This window comes from Petaurus breviceps, unplaced genomic scaffold (assembly GCF_028583685.1).
Source record: "Petaurus breviceps papuanus isolate PSGF00001 unplaced genomic scaffold, PetGlider_PUasm1.0 174, whole genome shotgun sequence".
In the NCBI taxonomy this organism is placed as follows: domain Eukaryota; kingdom Metazoa; phylum Chordata; class Mammalia; order Diprotodontia; family Petauridae; genus Petaurus; species Petaurus breviceps.
Window position 1 is genome coordinate 16686316 of NW_027185761.1, and position 16179 is coordinate 16702494.

A 16179-nucleotide genomic window follows, 5' to 3' on the forward strand; every position below is an offset into this window, starting at 1 on the left:
CACACAAGGAACTTGGAATGTCACACCTAGCAATGGGGTTCAGTGCCTAAGAAATCTTGGGGTGATAAGGATTCATATATCTTTACCACAGGGGATAGAGACCTTCCATTATTAATTTTGCTATAATAAAGAATTAGATGGTAGCATTTCTCTTAAGGACATTAGCTTCTTTTCTTTTCTATAAAGATCTCTTCTTTAAAAAAAAAATCCAGTGGTGCAGAAATTTTCCCCTTTTCAATTTTCCCTGCACATAAAATGAGAGGAAGACAAGGAAGTAAGTCAATTTCATGGGAATAGAAATGGGTTGGTTTTAGCCATCATTCTCCCATCCCTACTCAATTTCCCATTTACTCTCACAAGCCAGGTGGAGTTTGGTTTGGGGAACTTCACTTCTGAACCTTACAGAAGCGAAGCATCACTTTGAGATTTGTTATCATTATCATCTTTGTCCACTCACATATATTCACTATCCTTTGGGAAGATGACACTGTTCTTTGGCACTTTACTAAACATTTTGGTTTTAAGAGGAAGGAATTAATGCCTAGGTACAAGTATATAGGTAAGTATATATTTCTGTATGCATCTTACCCAGTGTCTGTGTGCCCAGGATCCAAAGGAAATCAGGTGGTGGCAAAAAAAAAAATCCATGTCATAAATTTCTTGTTCTACTTTATTTTGTTGGTTCATGGTTACTTATGGCTCTAAATGGGATGTGAGATGCAGGGGTGGTGTTGAGGGAAGGTTACAGTTTCAACTACCAGGCTGATATTCCAAACTGAGCTGGACATAGACCCATGTGTCCTAATTCTAAGGCCAGTGTGCTGTCCCTTATACCACAATGCTTTCACGAATAAACATGCAGACTCATTTCAAGCAGAAAATGCTGGAAATAGATTCAAATTTTAGCCATGAATAATTTTTTATTTCTCCCTAGGTTCCCCTGGAGTCCCTAATTGGGGAAAGGTTCCTTGGCTTAGTGAGGACAGCGGGTTGCCTCCAGGAGGGGGGACTGATGACATTTGCAAAGAAATTCACTGTCCCTCCTTCACTCCCCTCCTTTTGAGCTAATTTCAGCAAAGCAGCTTCCTTTTGTCACGGCTCACTTTTGAAATAGTACCTTTCATACCCAAGAGCCAAGAAACCCTCCAGAGCTAAACACAAGCTCTGTCTGAAAGTTTGAACAAAATTGATCTAGAGAGAGGGTGCTTTTCGAGAGAACAACAATAGTGAGATCTTTGCCTTGTCTAGGTGGTGCCATAGTGCACAGTCTGGAGTCAGAAAGACTCATCTTTTTGAGTTCAAATCTGGTCTCAGACACTTACTGGCTGTGTGACCCTGAGCAAGTGACTTAATCCTGTTTGCTACAGTTTCCTCATCTGTAAATAAGTTAGAGAAGGAAATGGCAAACCAGTATCTTTGCCAGGAAAACCCCAAATGAGGTCATGAAAACCTGGACACAACTAAAATAACTAAATAATATCATCACCTTCTGATTAGATAAACATTGTCTCGAGACCAGAGATGCTCAGACCAGGTGTAACTTAGATCAGAAGGCTTGGTAAAAAGAGTACAGGACTGGACATAAGTCCAATATGTTCTATGGCTTCTTTATTCTGAGTCCTAGATCCTTATGTATAAAATGAGGTTATTAGAGGCAGCAAGGGAGTGGGGGGAAAAAGCACAGGATTTGAAACCAGAGGAGAGCTGGGTTTGGTGACTCACTCTACTACACATTACTTGGGTGACCTCAGACAAACCACTTCCCTGCATTGGCCCCCATTTTCCTAATCTGTAAAATGAGTGACTTGGACTGGCTGATCATTAAAGTCTCTGCCATCTCTATGTCTGTGAGGCTGTATAGAGAAAGAAGGTTGTCTCTTCCTGGGTCAAGATTTTCAAATACAATCTGTATGTTAGCAGTAAGACTTTGGTTAAGTCTTTTCCTCCCTCTCTCTGTAAATCTTGACTTTCCTGTCTATAAAATGAGGTGGTGGTTTGACTGGGTGATCCCTTCTCTAACAGTCTATGGGAATATGATTCTGAGTGGTCTTTGGTGACCCATCGCCAATCAGTTCCTCAAATCAAGGTCATGCACTCTTTGTATCCTGGTGCCCATGGCAAATTGCTTCTCATGAAGAGTACAGCCAAAGGAACCAGGCATGGTTGTAGAATCACTGAATGACTGTGGGAAGGACAACCACAGAAAATAAATTTAGCAAGGAGCTAGTGTGTGTGTGTGTGTGTGTGTGTGTGTGTGACTGCAGCAAGTCAGGCAAGCGCTTCTCCTCAGCTCACCCACAGTGGCCAAGAGCCAGAGCTGGTTCGCAGCTGTGTGAATTAGAACGCGCCAAGCCCTCGAGAACATTGCTTGCGGGGTGTTCAATCTCAGGACGTGAACCTGGCAGATGTTCAGCTTTGGTGGCATTTTCCACAATTTACTGTAAACTGTCACTCTGGGGATGTTTGTTCCTGCCACAATCCCACTGTTTCCTCACCCCGACTTGTTTCTTCCCACCTAGGTCCTCGCTGCGAAAGTTCTCAACCTCGTCCTCCCCAACCTGTCCCTGGGATCTATCGACTCCAATGTGATTTCCCGAAATAAGACCGAGGTGAGCTTCTTTGGAAATCTTCAGTGATGATGTCCTGTTGGTTATTTATAATGATAGTAGATCAGGGTAGGCAATTACCCTTCTATCTCTGCCTGGTTAGTAGGCTCTGTCAATCAGTCCTCATTTGTTAAATTGCTTTCTATGTGCCAGTAACATTGCTAAGTGCTGGGGTACAAAGAAAAAAGAAAACTGGTCCATGCTCTCAAAGAATGTATATCCTCGGGGCGGCCAGGTGGCACAGTGAGCACAGGCCCCAGAGTCCGGAGACCTGGGTTCGGCTCCAGGCTCAGATACTTAACACCCACACAAAATAACTAGCCATGTGACCTTGAGCAAGTTACTTAACCCCGATTGCTTTAAAAAAAAAAAAAAAAAGAACTTATATCCTCAGACAGGTAGGTGGTGTTTAGAATCAGAAAGACCTGAGTTCAAATCCAGCCTCAGGTACTTTCTAGTTGTGTGACCCTGACTCTGTTCACCTCAGTTTCCTCATCTATAAAATGAGAATAGTAATATCACTTACCTCCCAGGGTTATTGTGAGGATCAAATGAGATAATAATTGTAAAAACCCCAGGCAAATAATAGGCATCTTATAAATTTTAACTATTATTAATTATTAGCTATTAATGGGGGAAACACCATGTGTACAGCAGAAAGAACACTGATTCTTGAGTCAGAGGACCTGGGTTCAGATCCGACCTCTGATTCTGACTACCTGTGTGAACCTGGGCAAATCACTTAAACTCCCTGGGCCTCAGTTTCCTCATATGTACATGAGTGTTTGGGACTATATGACTTTTTCATCTTTAATCTATAATCCTATGTACATGAATAGAGATATGCAAAATCCTACAGAACAGATGGAAAGTAACTGACTGGGGAAAGGCACTTAGCAAGCATTTAAGTGTTTACTGTATACCCAAAACTGAAACAGGCTCTGGAGATGCAAATACAAAGATGAAATAGTCCTTGCTCTCAAGAAACTTGGGTTTTGTGGCAGAAGACTACAAATCACATGTATACTACAGACGTATAAGATTGACTCCCTAGAACCAATTCATAGAACTTATAGTCTGTCATTCTAGATGAGCGTAGTAAGCTGTTATAGACATGTGAGGCAATGCTACCACATTCCATAATGGAAGTACTTCTAGATTTGGAGTGAGAAGACCTGGGCTCTGGATCTGTCACTGGGTGACCTTGGGCAAATCACTCTCTTTCTTCAGGCTTATTTCCTCCATTGTTGAATGGGGAGGATTGGACTGGATGATCTCTGAGTTTCTTTCTAGCTCTAACTCATAGGATCCTTTTAATCTGTGCTTGAGTGAGAGACCCCAAGTCTCCAGGTGGCCCAGCCCTCTTGAGCCTCAGCTGCTCTATGGAATGCCATTGAACTCATCTGCCCAGTTCTTTAGTGAGCATTCAGCTCTAGGCTTCGAGAATGCTAGCCTTGGAATCTAGACACGAGCTCAAGTCACTACTCCTGTCCGGGTGATCGTGGGCAAACCAAGTCTTTCCACCTGTCTTAGTCTCAGTCTCCTGATATATAAAATGGAGGCAGGAGTATTCACACTGTCCCCCTACCCAACCACTGTTAAGAAAAAGCCTTCTGTAAATCTTGAAAGGCTGGAGAGAAGTGAGCTTGAAACATGAGGGAATTTTGTCTTGTAGATATTTCTGATCATTTTTAGTCTAAGCACAGCCCTATCCAATCCACTTTGGAGTTATTTAATCTCCTAGATTAGATTTATGGGAAGAGATGCTGCCCCCTCTACGTGACTAGACTATTTTGACTATGACTATAGCCTTGAAGAAAGGAGTCCCACCTGGGGACGTTCATAACAATAGCTCTTCCTTGGATGAAAAATCCCTATTAAAGCCAATAATTATCTTAGCAACCGCACTGATAGCACAATCAAGATGAAAGCTCCAACCCTTGGAGAGGAAGCATGCAGGTGTAGACTAAAGGTTGTTTATTTATGTGCCTAAAAGAAATGTGGGTGAGAGAGAAAGAAGAAAAGAAAAGAGCTGTACTAGTCTTGCATTAAGAGGCTTGACATCTGGATTTTACCTCCCTTTAACAACAGGCGATGTTAAGGGGCAGCTGTTGGATCAGTGCATAGAATGCTGGGCCTGAAGTCAGGAAGACTCTTCTTTGTGAGTTCAAATCTGGCCTCAGAAACTTACTAGTTGTGTGACCCTGGTCAAGTCACTTAACCCTGTTTGCCTCAGTTTCTCCATCTATAAAATGAGCTGGAGAAGGAAATGGTGAACCACAGCAGTATCTCTGCCAAGAAAACTCCAACCCCAAATGTGATCACAAAGAATCAGATATGACTGAACAACAATAACAAAACAGATATTAAAAGTGGATGAGAATCAAAATAGTGGTTCCAGAGAACAGCTAAGTCTCCCTGCATAAACAGAGCTCCACATGGTCATTTTAAAATCAGACTCTACATTTAAGGTGCAAGATATGACCCTAGGTAAAGCATTCACTTCTGCAGCCCTCCGTTTTCTGATCTGTAAAATGTGAAGGTTGGACCAGATGAACTCTAGAGTTCCTTCTGACTTCCCGCATGCTGAGCTCCCTCCCACCTCTGCAACACTGTTCTAGGAGTCCTTTCCAGCTCTGATGTTCTGTGTGTTCTTCTAGCTCTAACATTTTATGTTCTAAAGTCCTCTCTGGTGCAGGTATTTTTGTGCTTTAAAGTCCCTTCCAGCTCTGACATTTCATAAAATGCAATAAAGGTAGGTTAGGACCCTGGATTAAGCATTCTGTTGGCAGGGGTACTCTTCAGAGTTCACCTGACTTTTCACCATAAATCTTGTAAGTAAGTGCTTATCACGTGCATGGATATTGAGCTGGACACAGGGGTTACGTATATAAACATCCAACAGTTCCTGCTCTCACAGGGAGCTTACAGGCTTCTTATAGAATGGAATGAGTGGGATAAATGATTCAATTCTTCCCTTTGGGAACCCATGAGATTGTTCTAGGTGACCCTGGTCAACTTTATTGAAGGAGGGCTTCTTTTGAAGAAGAAGGCTTCTTCCCCCCTCAAGCAATCAATATATATCCAAGTGCTTTAAGATCAGATCCACTGATTTGTTTGTTTCAAAGCTGAAATATTTTAGCCGAGACTTTAAGCTCTGGTAGTAGCAATGATAAGACAGTTTCTGAGTGCATAGTGTCCTAGGACATTCATTATTTACATGTCAAATATATTCCTCTTCCAGAACCAACTTTCTGCCCTCTATAAATATCTTTGGGATGTCCTCCAAGAGCATCCTTACTAGTTTATATTCACGACAGGCAGGCCATATGGTGAGTTATATGTATGCAAGTTGTAGTTATAAGTCAATAACTTTTGCTTGCTTCATTTTCCATCTAGAATTTCCCCCTCCCTCCTTCTGGTCCCAGCAAAAAAGAGCAAGTGCCCCCATATTCTTCCCATAATCAGGGACGAGTTTCCAGCCACACACAACAGATCTTTCTCCATCATTCCCCACAGACCAGTCCAAAATGTATTTTCCAAAGACCTGGGTTCGGGCCTGCTTGGTCACTGCCCGGGCCCTTTAGGAAGGCTTTTGCTGTGGGTGTTGAAAGACTAGAAATATTGAAAACCTTTAACTAAGCCTCCCAGCAACTGAAGCTAACCCTTTCCCTCCTACACAGCTTTCTGCAGAGACTCCCTCCTTGCAAGGATCATTACCTTTCTAATAAAGACTGCTTTTCTTAGCTGTTTTCATCTTATAAACATCCATCATTCATATTTTACAATCTACATAAAAGATTTGTCTGTTTACTGCAGCTAAAAATTCTTTGTTGCTTAAAAACAACAACAAAAAACCCAAACCACATAATCCGAAGCCCATTAGAACATCTCTCGGCATGCACTGCATTGTATGGGGGTGGCTGATTGGGGGGTAGGAGAGAGGAAGGCAGCTCCTGTGAATCGAGTTCCATTGTTTTACTCTATGGGAAGAGTGTGTCTATCAATGTAGTCACCTGTCCCCTTTTGATGCTTTCCCCCAGAGCCCTTCCCTTATTGACTTTGATAAAATAGATAGACGCCAGCCTTGGATTCAGCTGCTCCACGAGCCCAACAAACTGATGTGCTCCTAGCAAGGGATGGATCAGGCTGGATAATAGTGGCTGAGAGTGACAGCTCCCATTTATTCCAGGCCTTATGCTTTGAAAAGCTCTCCGCATATCCAGAACCTAATAATAACTGCACATCTACATAGCTCTTCAAAGTTTACAAAGTGTGTCTCATTTGATTCTCACAATAACCCTGGGAGGGAGGTGCTGTTGTCATCATCCCCATTTCACAGAGGAGGACGTAAAGGCAGGCCAAAGTTAAGTGACTTGCCCAGGGTCACACAGCTACTCAGTGTCTAAGGCTGGATTTGAGCTCAGGTCTTCCTAACTCCAGGTACAGCATCCATCTACCGCACTGTGTAGCAGCCTTATCTGAGGAGCTTAGGGTGCTTGAGTGATTTACCCAGGGTCACAGAAAAAGTATCAGAACCGGGATTTGAACCCAAGGCTTCCTGACGACAAATTCAGTGCTCTACTCATAACCCTAACTCCAACCACTACTCTACCCATAACCCTGACTCCAAGTCCAGTACTCTACCCATAACACTGGATTTAGAGCATTTCTTTGTGACCCTGGGTAACTCTCTCAAGCTCTCTGAGCTCCTCAAATAAGGACATATTCTAGAACATAGAATCTTAGGGCTAGAAAAGACCACAAAGGTCTTCTAGTCTCACCTCATTTTAGAGAAAAGGAAACTGTTCTAAAAAGAGGAAATAGCTTAACCGCAGGCACACAGCCAGTTAATGAAAGAACTGGGATGAAAACCCAGGCCTCTCTGTCCCCCGGCCCTATAACTTGGTGCTCATCTTCATGAATGTCCTTCGCCAACTCAAGATTCAGAAACTGAGACTAGTTTGATTCTGGGATTCTAAGGTCAAGAATTCCGAAAAAGGAAGACCATGCTCTTCACTTGGTATCATGTAAATTCCCAGAACAGTTTCTACTGTTATAGCTGGAAACCCTGGCTGGAGGGTCTGAGTAGCTATCCACTGACCAAGCAGTTTATTTCTCTCTGTCCTCTGTGGTTACTCTGGGGCTACACCAGCTGTTTATTTCTGTATCTTTGGTAAAATGTCAGCGACCATGGGGTGGCTAGGTGGCACAGTGAATAGAGCACTGGCCCTGAAGTCAGGAGGACCTGAGTTCAAATCCGGCCTCAGACACTTAACACAAAAACCAGCTGTGTGACCTTGGGCAAATCACTTAACCCCAATTGCCCTACCTTCCCCCCTCCAAAAAGCAAAACCAAAACAAAACAAAAAAACAAAATGTCAGCAACCTATTCATTGTGAGGGGCAGCTGATTTTTAGCATTGGCCTCAGTGGGAAAGGATCTGTGTAGGCCTTCAAAGGAGGATGAATTCAATGAGGAGGGCAGGGGCGTTTGGCCAGGAAAAGAGAAGACTTGGGGCTATTATAGACTATTGGGCTCGCTAGCTTCCAGAGAAGATTTTCAAGATAACTATCTTAAAAGAGTTAAAGGGAGAAAAGCAAGAGGTTGGAACTAGGGTTAATTAGTGGCTGTTGTAAGACATCAGAGTTTGGCTTAGTATAAGACATTTGTCTCGAATGATTTTTGTTATTGTTCTGTTGTTTGTCACTTCTAACTCTTCATGACCCCATTTGGGGTTTTCTTGGCAAAGATGCTGAAGTACTTTGCCATTTCCTTCTCATTTTACAGATGAGGAAACTGAGGCAAACAGGGTTAAGTGACTTGCCCAAGATCACACACCTAGTAAGTGTCTGAGACCAGTTTTGAACTAGCATTCTATCCACCGTACCATTTAGCTATCCCTAATGATTACAAACCCAATAATGAAAAAGGCTGTGTCAATGGGTAATGATCTCCCCATCACTGGAAGTTCTCAAGCTGAGTCCAGATGCTGTCAGGAATGCAAAGTGGAATTCCTGGGTTAGATGATCTCTAGGATTCCTCTAAGGAAAAGTGACAAGACAACATAGTGTATAATTGATGGAGGGCTGACCTCTAAGTCAGCTTGACCCGGGTTCAAATTCTGTCTCCAAAATTTGTTGTCTGTGTGACCCTGGGCTACCACTTGACTGGTCAGTTTACCATACATCTCTTTAAGATGATAAATTGCACAAGAGTTTCCGGTCTGCATTAGTAAAGGAAGTTTCCTCACCGAGAGCTCTGTGATGGTGATGAAAGCATAGATTTGACCAACAACAACAAACAAAAGAGGGATGATATTGTGATAAAAAGCACTGGCTTTTCAGTTAAAGGACCTGGGTTCAAATCCTAAACCTTGGAGAAAATCACTCAGCCTCCCTGAGGATGTCTCATCCTCTTTAGATTGGGAGAGGGGGTGAGCTAAACAGTGCTTTCCACTGTCTCTTCCAACATGAAGTCTATAATCCTTCCAGCCCCAAGACCGGGGTCTCCATCAGTCAGACTGCTCTCAGCAGTGTCTTTCTATCAAATTACCGGTTATTACTATACAGTTTGCTAAATCTTGGTGCCTCCTAGTAACGATGCAACTATCCAGGGGCTCTAACTCTGATCTTCAAAAAGTGATGTTTTGCAAGAATAATAAATGATTTCTATGTGTCTGATTAAATGGCCTGTCTTTAAAATCAAGCCCTCAGTTTAGGTTAGTCCTAATTTCCTAATCAACAGCTAGAGTGTTTTGTTATCAAATATTCTTCCATTAAATTGTAGCCTCCTTTAGGACAGAATCCCTTGTTCATATTGAATGTCTCTTTCACCAAAGACCATGGGGTGTAGTGCTGCTTTTTACTTGTGTGAACTAGGGCCATTCACTTAACCCTGCCAGGCCTCAGTTTCCTTATCTGTAAAATTAGAAGATTGAACTAGAGAGCCTCCGGCTCCATGATCCCATATCCAGAGAGTATGGTCACTAGCTGCTGTTGGTGTTGGAATATTCTGATTTGGCTAAGAGAACAGAACATCAAGTTACCTTATTTTCACCTGACTCTGGAATGGACTGCTTGGAAACCATACCATATCAGATTCCTCCCCTGTACAGGGAACTTTCTTCACTTCAACATCTTCTCTGCAGTCTTAAGTAGAGGGGGCTTTCTTAAGTGTCAAGTTAGGTCCTCGGGCTATAGTCAGCCTTGGAGAATACTCTCATCCCACACTTCCAGAAACAACCATCAGTCCCTTGACATGAATATGGAGAGGTATTTCTCTGTTTAAAAAAAAAAAAACCAAGCCATGTCATTATTATATTTCACACGATTTGTCTGGGATATGATGTTTTAAATTTTTTTTAAGTTCTTGTCTCTTGTACACCAGAGCGGGAAGGCAGACTCACTGACATGAAAAATGTAAAGCAACCTTTAATAAGATTGGGCTGTCTGCCAGTATACCGTCTAGAAGCTGAGCACTCTAGTCAACACTGAAGTATTGCTACTTATGTGGGCTTGTCAAACTAGCTTCTCCAAGTAGAATCATAGAATGTCAGAGTTTAGGAGGACTCTAGACATGGAAAGTTGGAGCTGGGGGAGGACGCTAGAATATGCAATGTCGGAGTTGGGACGGGCCTTTGAACATGGAATGTCAGATCAGAGAAGACTCTACACCATAGAATGGTAGAGCTGAGGGAGGACCCTAGAATATGGAATGCTGGAGCTGGGAGGGACCCAAGAACATGGAATGTCAAATGTGGGAAGGGTCTTACAACATGAAGTGTCAGGACTGGGAGGGACCTTAGAAGGTCAGTTCTGGGAGGGACTCTAAAATGTGGAATGTCAGAACTGAAGGAGATTGTGGAACAGAGAATATCAGGGTCAGAAGAAATCTTAGAATAGAGATTAGAAGTGGAAGGAAAGTTAAAACATGGAATGTCAGAGCTGGAAGGATCTGGTAGGGGCCTTAAAATGGGAAAGCCAGAATTCGAGCTCAGTTTATCCCATCCCAAACCCAGCACAATTTACACTGTCCCACACTGAAAGATTGGTTATTGTTCTTACCCATCTATAGCTAGGTGTTCCATCTCTCTCAGACCATTAGAATCTAAGGAAAATAGGGGCAGCTAGGTGGCAGAGCACTGGCCCTGGAGTCAGGAGGACCTGAGTTCAAATCCAGCCTCAGACACTTAACACTTACTAGCTGTGTGACCTTGGGCAAGTCACTTAACCCCAATTGCCCTGCCTTCCCCCCTCCAAAAAGCAAAACAAACAAACAAACAAAAAGCTGAGGAAAATGGATCTTAGTTTTCTCTTTTAATTTAAAGGTGAAATCTAATTGAATACAGGGAGTATTTTTATTTTTTGAACCAGATCTACATTTTATAGGTGTGGGGAGATCCCAGTGAGTAACTCCCTCTATTGGCACCTTTTCTGTATCTTATGCTTTTGGAGTTGCCTTGGGACACTGATAAGTGATTTATCCAGGGTCACCTGGTCAGTATGTGTCAGAGAGGGAACTTGAACCCAGGTGTCTCTGACTCAAGTTGATGTTAAATTTTGGGTGTAAACATTTACACCCCAGAAATCACAAGTTACAAATCAAGATTTGATATATTGTTCTGCTGATTGTCTAGAGACTTAAGAAAGTGATGAGGAAAATGTTAATGATGCAAATTAAACTTAAAAGTGTGTCCCCTACTTTTCAGAGAGCTGGTTGTTAAACATTTACCCACAGGCCCCTGGTCCAAGGCCAGCTCTCTATTCACTTTGCCATATCTTTTATTATAAAGTAAGATGGAGAAAGTTAAATCCTAAGATTTGATGGCAGGGACAATCCCTTAGTTATATTCAGGCAAGGCCTTATTGAAAACTTCTAGGGTTGACTCAGACAGTATTATTATCACTGGTTTTTTGTTGTTGTTCAGGCATTTCAGTCATGTCTGACTCTCTGTGACCCCATTTTGGGGTTTTCTTGACAAAGATACTGGAGTGGTTTGCCATTTCCTTCTCCAGCTCATTTTACAGATGAGGAAACTGAAGCAAACAGGGTTAAGTGACTTGCCCAGAGTCACATAGCTAGTAAGTGTCTGAGGTTGGATTTGAGCTCATGAAGATGAGTCTTCCTGATTCTAAGCCGACTGTACCACCCAGCTGCCCAGATCACTGGTTACCATTTCATTCATTCAAAGTTTCTTTCTTCAAAGAGATTTTATTTCTAAAATCCTCAAAGCCCAGACACTGCCCACTGGCTGTCTTTGAGCTTTCACATGTCTGAACAAGGCCTTGCAAAAATAAAAGTTTGTTGAACTGAAAATTCCTGGGAAATAAGATCTGTTCCCATTTCGGTGACCCTTTAAGGAGTATGAAGCATTCTTTACCAGCATATGGCAGACAGACAGATAAGTGGCCAAGCCAGGGTCTCAAGCCAGATCCCCTGACTCCAAGGCCAGGGCTCTTTTCCTTATGCCAGAAGCAAAAGAACCCTCAATTTGGCATGGGGAGAGCTCTTCCTAAATGCTTTTACTTCCTTGGAAGCAACAGAGTCCTGAACTATGTAGTCCCTCTCTTCTCCTTTCACCCACAGCCCTAAGTCCACCTCCTATCTCCTCTCCTGCCCTTTCCCCCACATCTGCTAACTGCACTGTTGGCTTGGCAGGAACTCAGACCCAAAATAAGCCATTGTCTGAAGTGGCCAATGTGGGCAAGGACAAGAAACAATTTGAACTGCATCTCAGGAAGACAGTAAAGCTGTTGGGACCATTAACCTAGGGAGCAACCTTCCAGAGAGACCCTCAATGTCCTCCATGGGTCATTAAAAACCAATCTTGAGTGTATTTTAAGGAACAGGCCTGGGAAGTTAGGAACTTGACCTTGGAAGGCTGTCCAACCTCAAGCTCTGTAACAAGAGAACCAGACATAACTTCCCATCCCAAGGCACTCAGACCACCACAAGCTCCACTCAGCAGTGGAGGGCCCCCAGATGAACGGCTTGGCTCCAGCCCAGGGCCAGGGAGCAGGACGGACATTATCTCAATGGTGGCACATTATTTAGTCGCTCCTTCTTTTTCTTCCCTGGCAATTCACAAATAGCTGGGTTCTTCTTGACCACTTCCAAGCAAGGAAGGGAATGTGGCTAAATCTGCTGCCCAGATTGTACCCCTAGGAGGGCCAGAGATTCCAAGCAGGAGGGGCTTTAGATGCCACCGTCTGATCTAAGCCTTTCCTGAGCAGAATCTTTCCCTGGACATGTGACCAGAGATCTAGCCTCTGCTCAAAACATCTTCAGAAATGGGGACCTATCTACCTCCTAAAATGCCCCCAGCGATAGAGCTCTGGGCCTGGGGTCAGGAAGACCTGAGTTTAAATGCAGCCTCAGACCTCTTCTGGCTGTGTGACCCTGGACAAGTCACTTAACCTCTGTTTGTCTCAATTTCCTTCTTGATAAAATAGGGATAATAATAGCACTCACCTCCTGGGGTTACTCTGGAATCAAATAAGATAATATTTGTCAAACTCTTTGAAAATCTTAAAGTACTGTATAAATACTAGCTATCATCATCATCATCATAGAAATTAGATCTAATTATTAGGAAGCCTATCAAGCCAAATTCTGCTTCTGAACAACTTCTACCCACTGTTCCTAATTCTGAATCTATCAGTAAACATTTACTAAGCACTTACTATGCTAAGTACTGGGATACAAAAAGAGGCAAAAGACAGGCCCTTCCCTCAAGGAGCTTACAATCCAATAGGAGAGACAACATGCAAAGAAATATATACAAAGCAAGCTATACACAGGAAAAGTAGGGAATAATTAAAAGAGGGGAAAGTACTGGAATTAAGAGGGGCTGGGGAAGGCTTCCTGCAAAAGGTGGACTTTTATTTGGTATCTAAAGGGAACCAGGGAGGTCAGTAGTAGACAGCCTTTTAGACACCCAAAGATCTGCTAAATCTTGTTTTCTCCAGGCCAGCCTCTTCCCCATTTCCTCCATCTAGCTCTTACCATTCTAAGTCCCCTCCTCTGGAGGCCCTCCAGCTCATGAAAGTCTTTCCTCAAATGCAGCGCCCTGAGTGAATCAGTTAGCAAGAATTTATTATGCACCAACTAGGTTCTAGGTTCAATGCTAGGCACCGAGGATACTGAGACCAAAGAAACAGAGGAAAATGGCCACATTGAACACAACAGTCCAGACATTGTAGACTTGTGGTCAGAAGCCCTGAGTTCAAATCCTGGTTCTGACACGAAGTATGGAGCCCTGGGCAAATCACTTAACTCCTGAGTTTTATCTGTAAAATGGGGAGAAGGCTTGTTGCACTACCTGATTTAAGGGGTTTGTGAAAAGGATACTTGGTCAGCTCTTAAGTGAGCTTTATGATTATGAGCTGGGGCAGAAGACAACCAGACTATGGCTTCCTTTATTGTGGGCACTGGGCTTCTGTTGATGCTGCCTGAGATCCCATTGGCTTTTGTGCTGGCCCTGTCATACCCTTGATGTGGGTACAATTGAGCTTGCCAACCAATAAAGCCCTTTGTTCTTTTCCCTGAAGGTATGCAAGCAAGCACTCTTGCTTCTAGTCTGATTCATGGTTCATTGGCTAGATGGTCCCTTCTGACTCTAAGGTTATGACCCCCATCCCGTTTTTCATGTCAGCCACTCAACCCAGCCCAGCCTCTTACTGTCAGTCCTGTTGTCCCAGGCCTGCCCCTGGTCCAAGTCCCGTGTTACTGGACCCTTTGTACCTTCCTCACCAGCCTGGGAGGGGTCATAGAGAGAGATTGAGAAAGATCTCCAGGAAAGGTGAGGTTTGAGCTGAGACATGGAAAAAGCCAGGAGTCACAAGGGAAGGGGGAAAGATTCCAGTCAAGGAGAAAAGTTAGTGCAAAGACTGAGACTGGAGATGGAGGTCAGCATGGCAGGTACAGCAAATGAGCCAATTGAGCTGAATTGTAGCAGTCGTAGAATCTGGAGCCTGAAGGGCCTTAATAAGCATCTAATTCAGCAGCTCCATTTTACAGAAACTGAGATCAGAGGAAGGAGCAGGCTTTGCTTGGGTCACACAGCTAGTGAGGGGCTACATAGAGACTAGAACTCAGGGCTTCTGTCCCCAAGTCTAGCGGGCGCCATGACTCCGTGCTGCCTCTGAACAGAAAGCAGGACCATAGAATATAGCCAGAGAGCTGGAAGGAATCTCAGAGGCATCTGGGGCAAATAAAGAAGTAGAAACCCGGGGAGATTAAGTGATTCCCCATAGTCACACAGGTAGCAAGTCAGGTAATGGCTTTTTGCTCAATTGCTAAATGGCTTTTTGCTAATTGCTAACTAGAAATCAAGCCTAGAGCAGGATATACATGAGTGACCTGAAAGTGTCTCCCACCACCACCAGTGAAGTCCTGGCCCTTATCCCCTCATGCCTAATCTAGTTTCCCAGCTCACAGACTCTTCCTCCTCTGGTATCTCTAGAATATTCATCCTATCTTAATCTTCCTTTATGTTTATTTTGGGCAGTTAGGTGGCGCCATAGTGCACAGAACACCAGACCTGGAGTCTGGAAGACTCATCTTCATGAGTTTAAATCCAGCCTCAGACATGTAGCAGCCGTGTGACCCTGGGCAAGTCACTTAACACTGTTTGCCTCAGTTTCTCCATCTGTAAAATGAGCCAGAGAAGGAAATGGCAAACCACTCCAGCATCTTTGCCGAGAAAACCCCAAATGGGGTCATAAAGAATCAAGCACACACTCTGAACAAAAACAACAAATGTTTATTTTTCTCTATTTTAATTCATAAATTAATTCATAGTTCATAAACCTTCAATGACTTTCTGTTGCTCTTCCAAAACACAACAAAACAAAACAAAAACAAAAAAAAGGCCCAACTATTTCAAGGCCTTCCACAACCTTATCTTATCCTGTTTGCATGTTGTTCCCCATTGGACTGTGAGCCCCTCCAGAGTAGGGACTGGCTACCTTCCCAGCCTTATCTCCTGCTTTATTTCACATACAAACCCTATGGTTCTAACCAACATGATGTAATGGAATGAGACTGGGGCCTTCAAGACAGGAGACCTGTGTTCAAATTCTAACTCTGATACTTATTACCTTGTGTGACCCTGGGAAACTCGTATTGATTTTCTGTGATTTCAGTTTCCTCATTTTTAACATTAGGATGATATTCCATGTTTTATCTACCTCCTGTTGTGAAGGAATCTTTGTAAACCCCAAAGCTTTGTATAAACGAGAGCTTTTGGTATCAGTATTTTCTGTCCTCTGTACTTTAGCTCATTCTACCTGGAGTTCTACCTGGAGTACCTCCCAACCACCCCCATCTCCATTAAGCAAGGTTCACGTGACTCAGCTCTGCCACCACAACCTTCCATGAAGCTTTTCCCATCCTTTCCTGCCTCCACCACCACCACTAGGAATGAATTCTCCCTCCCCTGCACACCTATAATACCCTTTATACCTCTCCTATGGTACCTAAAACCTACTACCGTGGATTACACATTTTGTGTGTATGTTTTACTTTAGTGTCTACCCGAAAGAGTCAAGATTTTAGCCAAGTGGTTACT

At 43.3% G+C, this 16179-nt stretch overlaps 1 protein-coding gene across 4 annotated transcripts in view; it reads left to right on the forward strand.

Annotated features, from left to right (window-relative positions):
- The window catches only part of MGLL (monoglyceride lipase), a 155731-nt gene that overhangs the window by 129634 nt on the left and 9918 nt on the right, over positions 1-16179 (forward strand). For all 4 annotated transcript variants that reach the window (XM_069083824.1, XM_069083823.1, XM_069083822.1 and 1 more), the window contains one exon: positions 2520-2609. In XM_069083824.1, coding sequence (XP_068939925.1) covers positions 2520-2609 — 90 coding nt within the window. The remainder of the gene's footprint in view (positions 1-2519; positions 2610-16179) is intronic.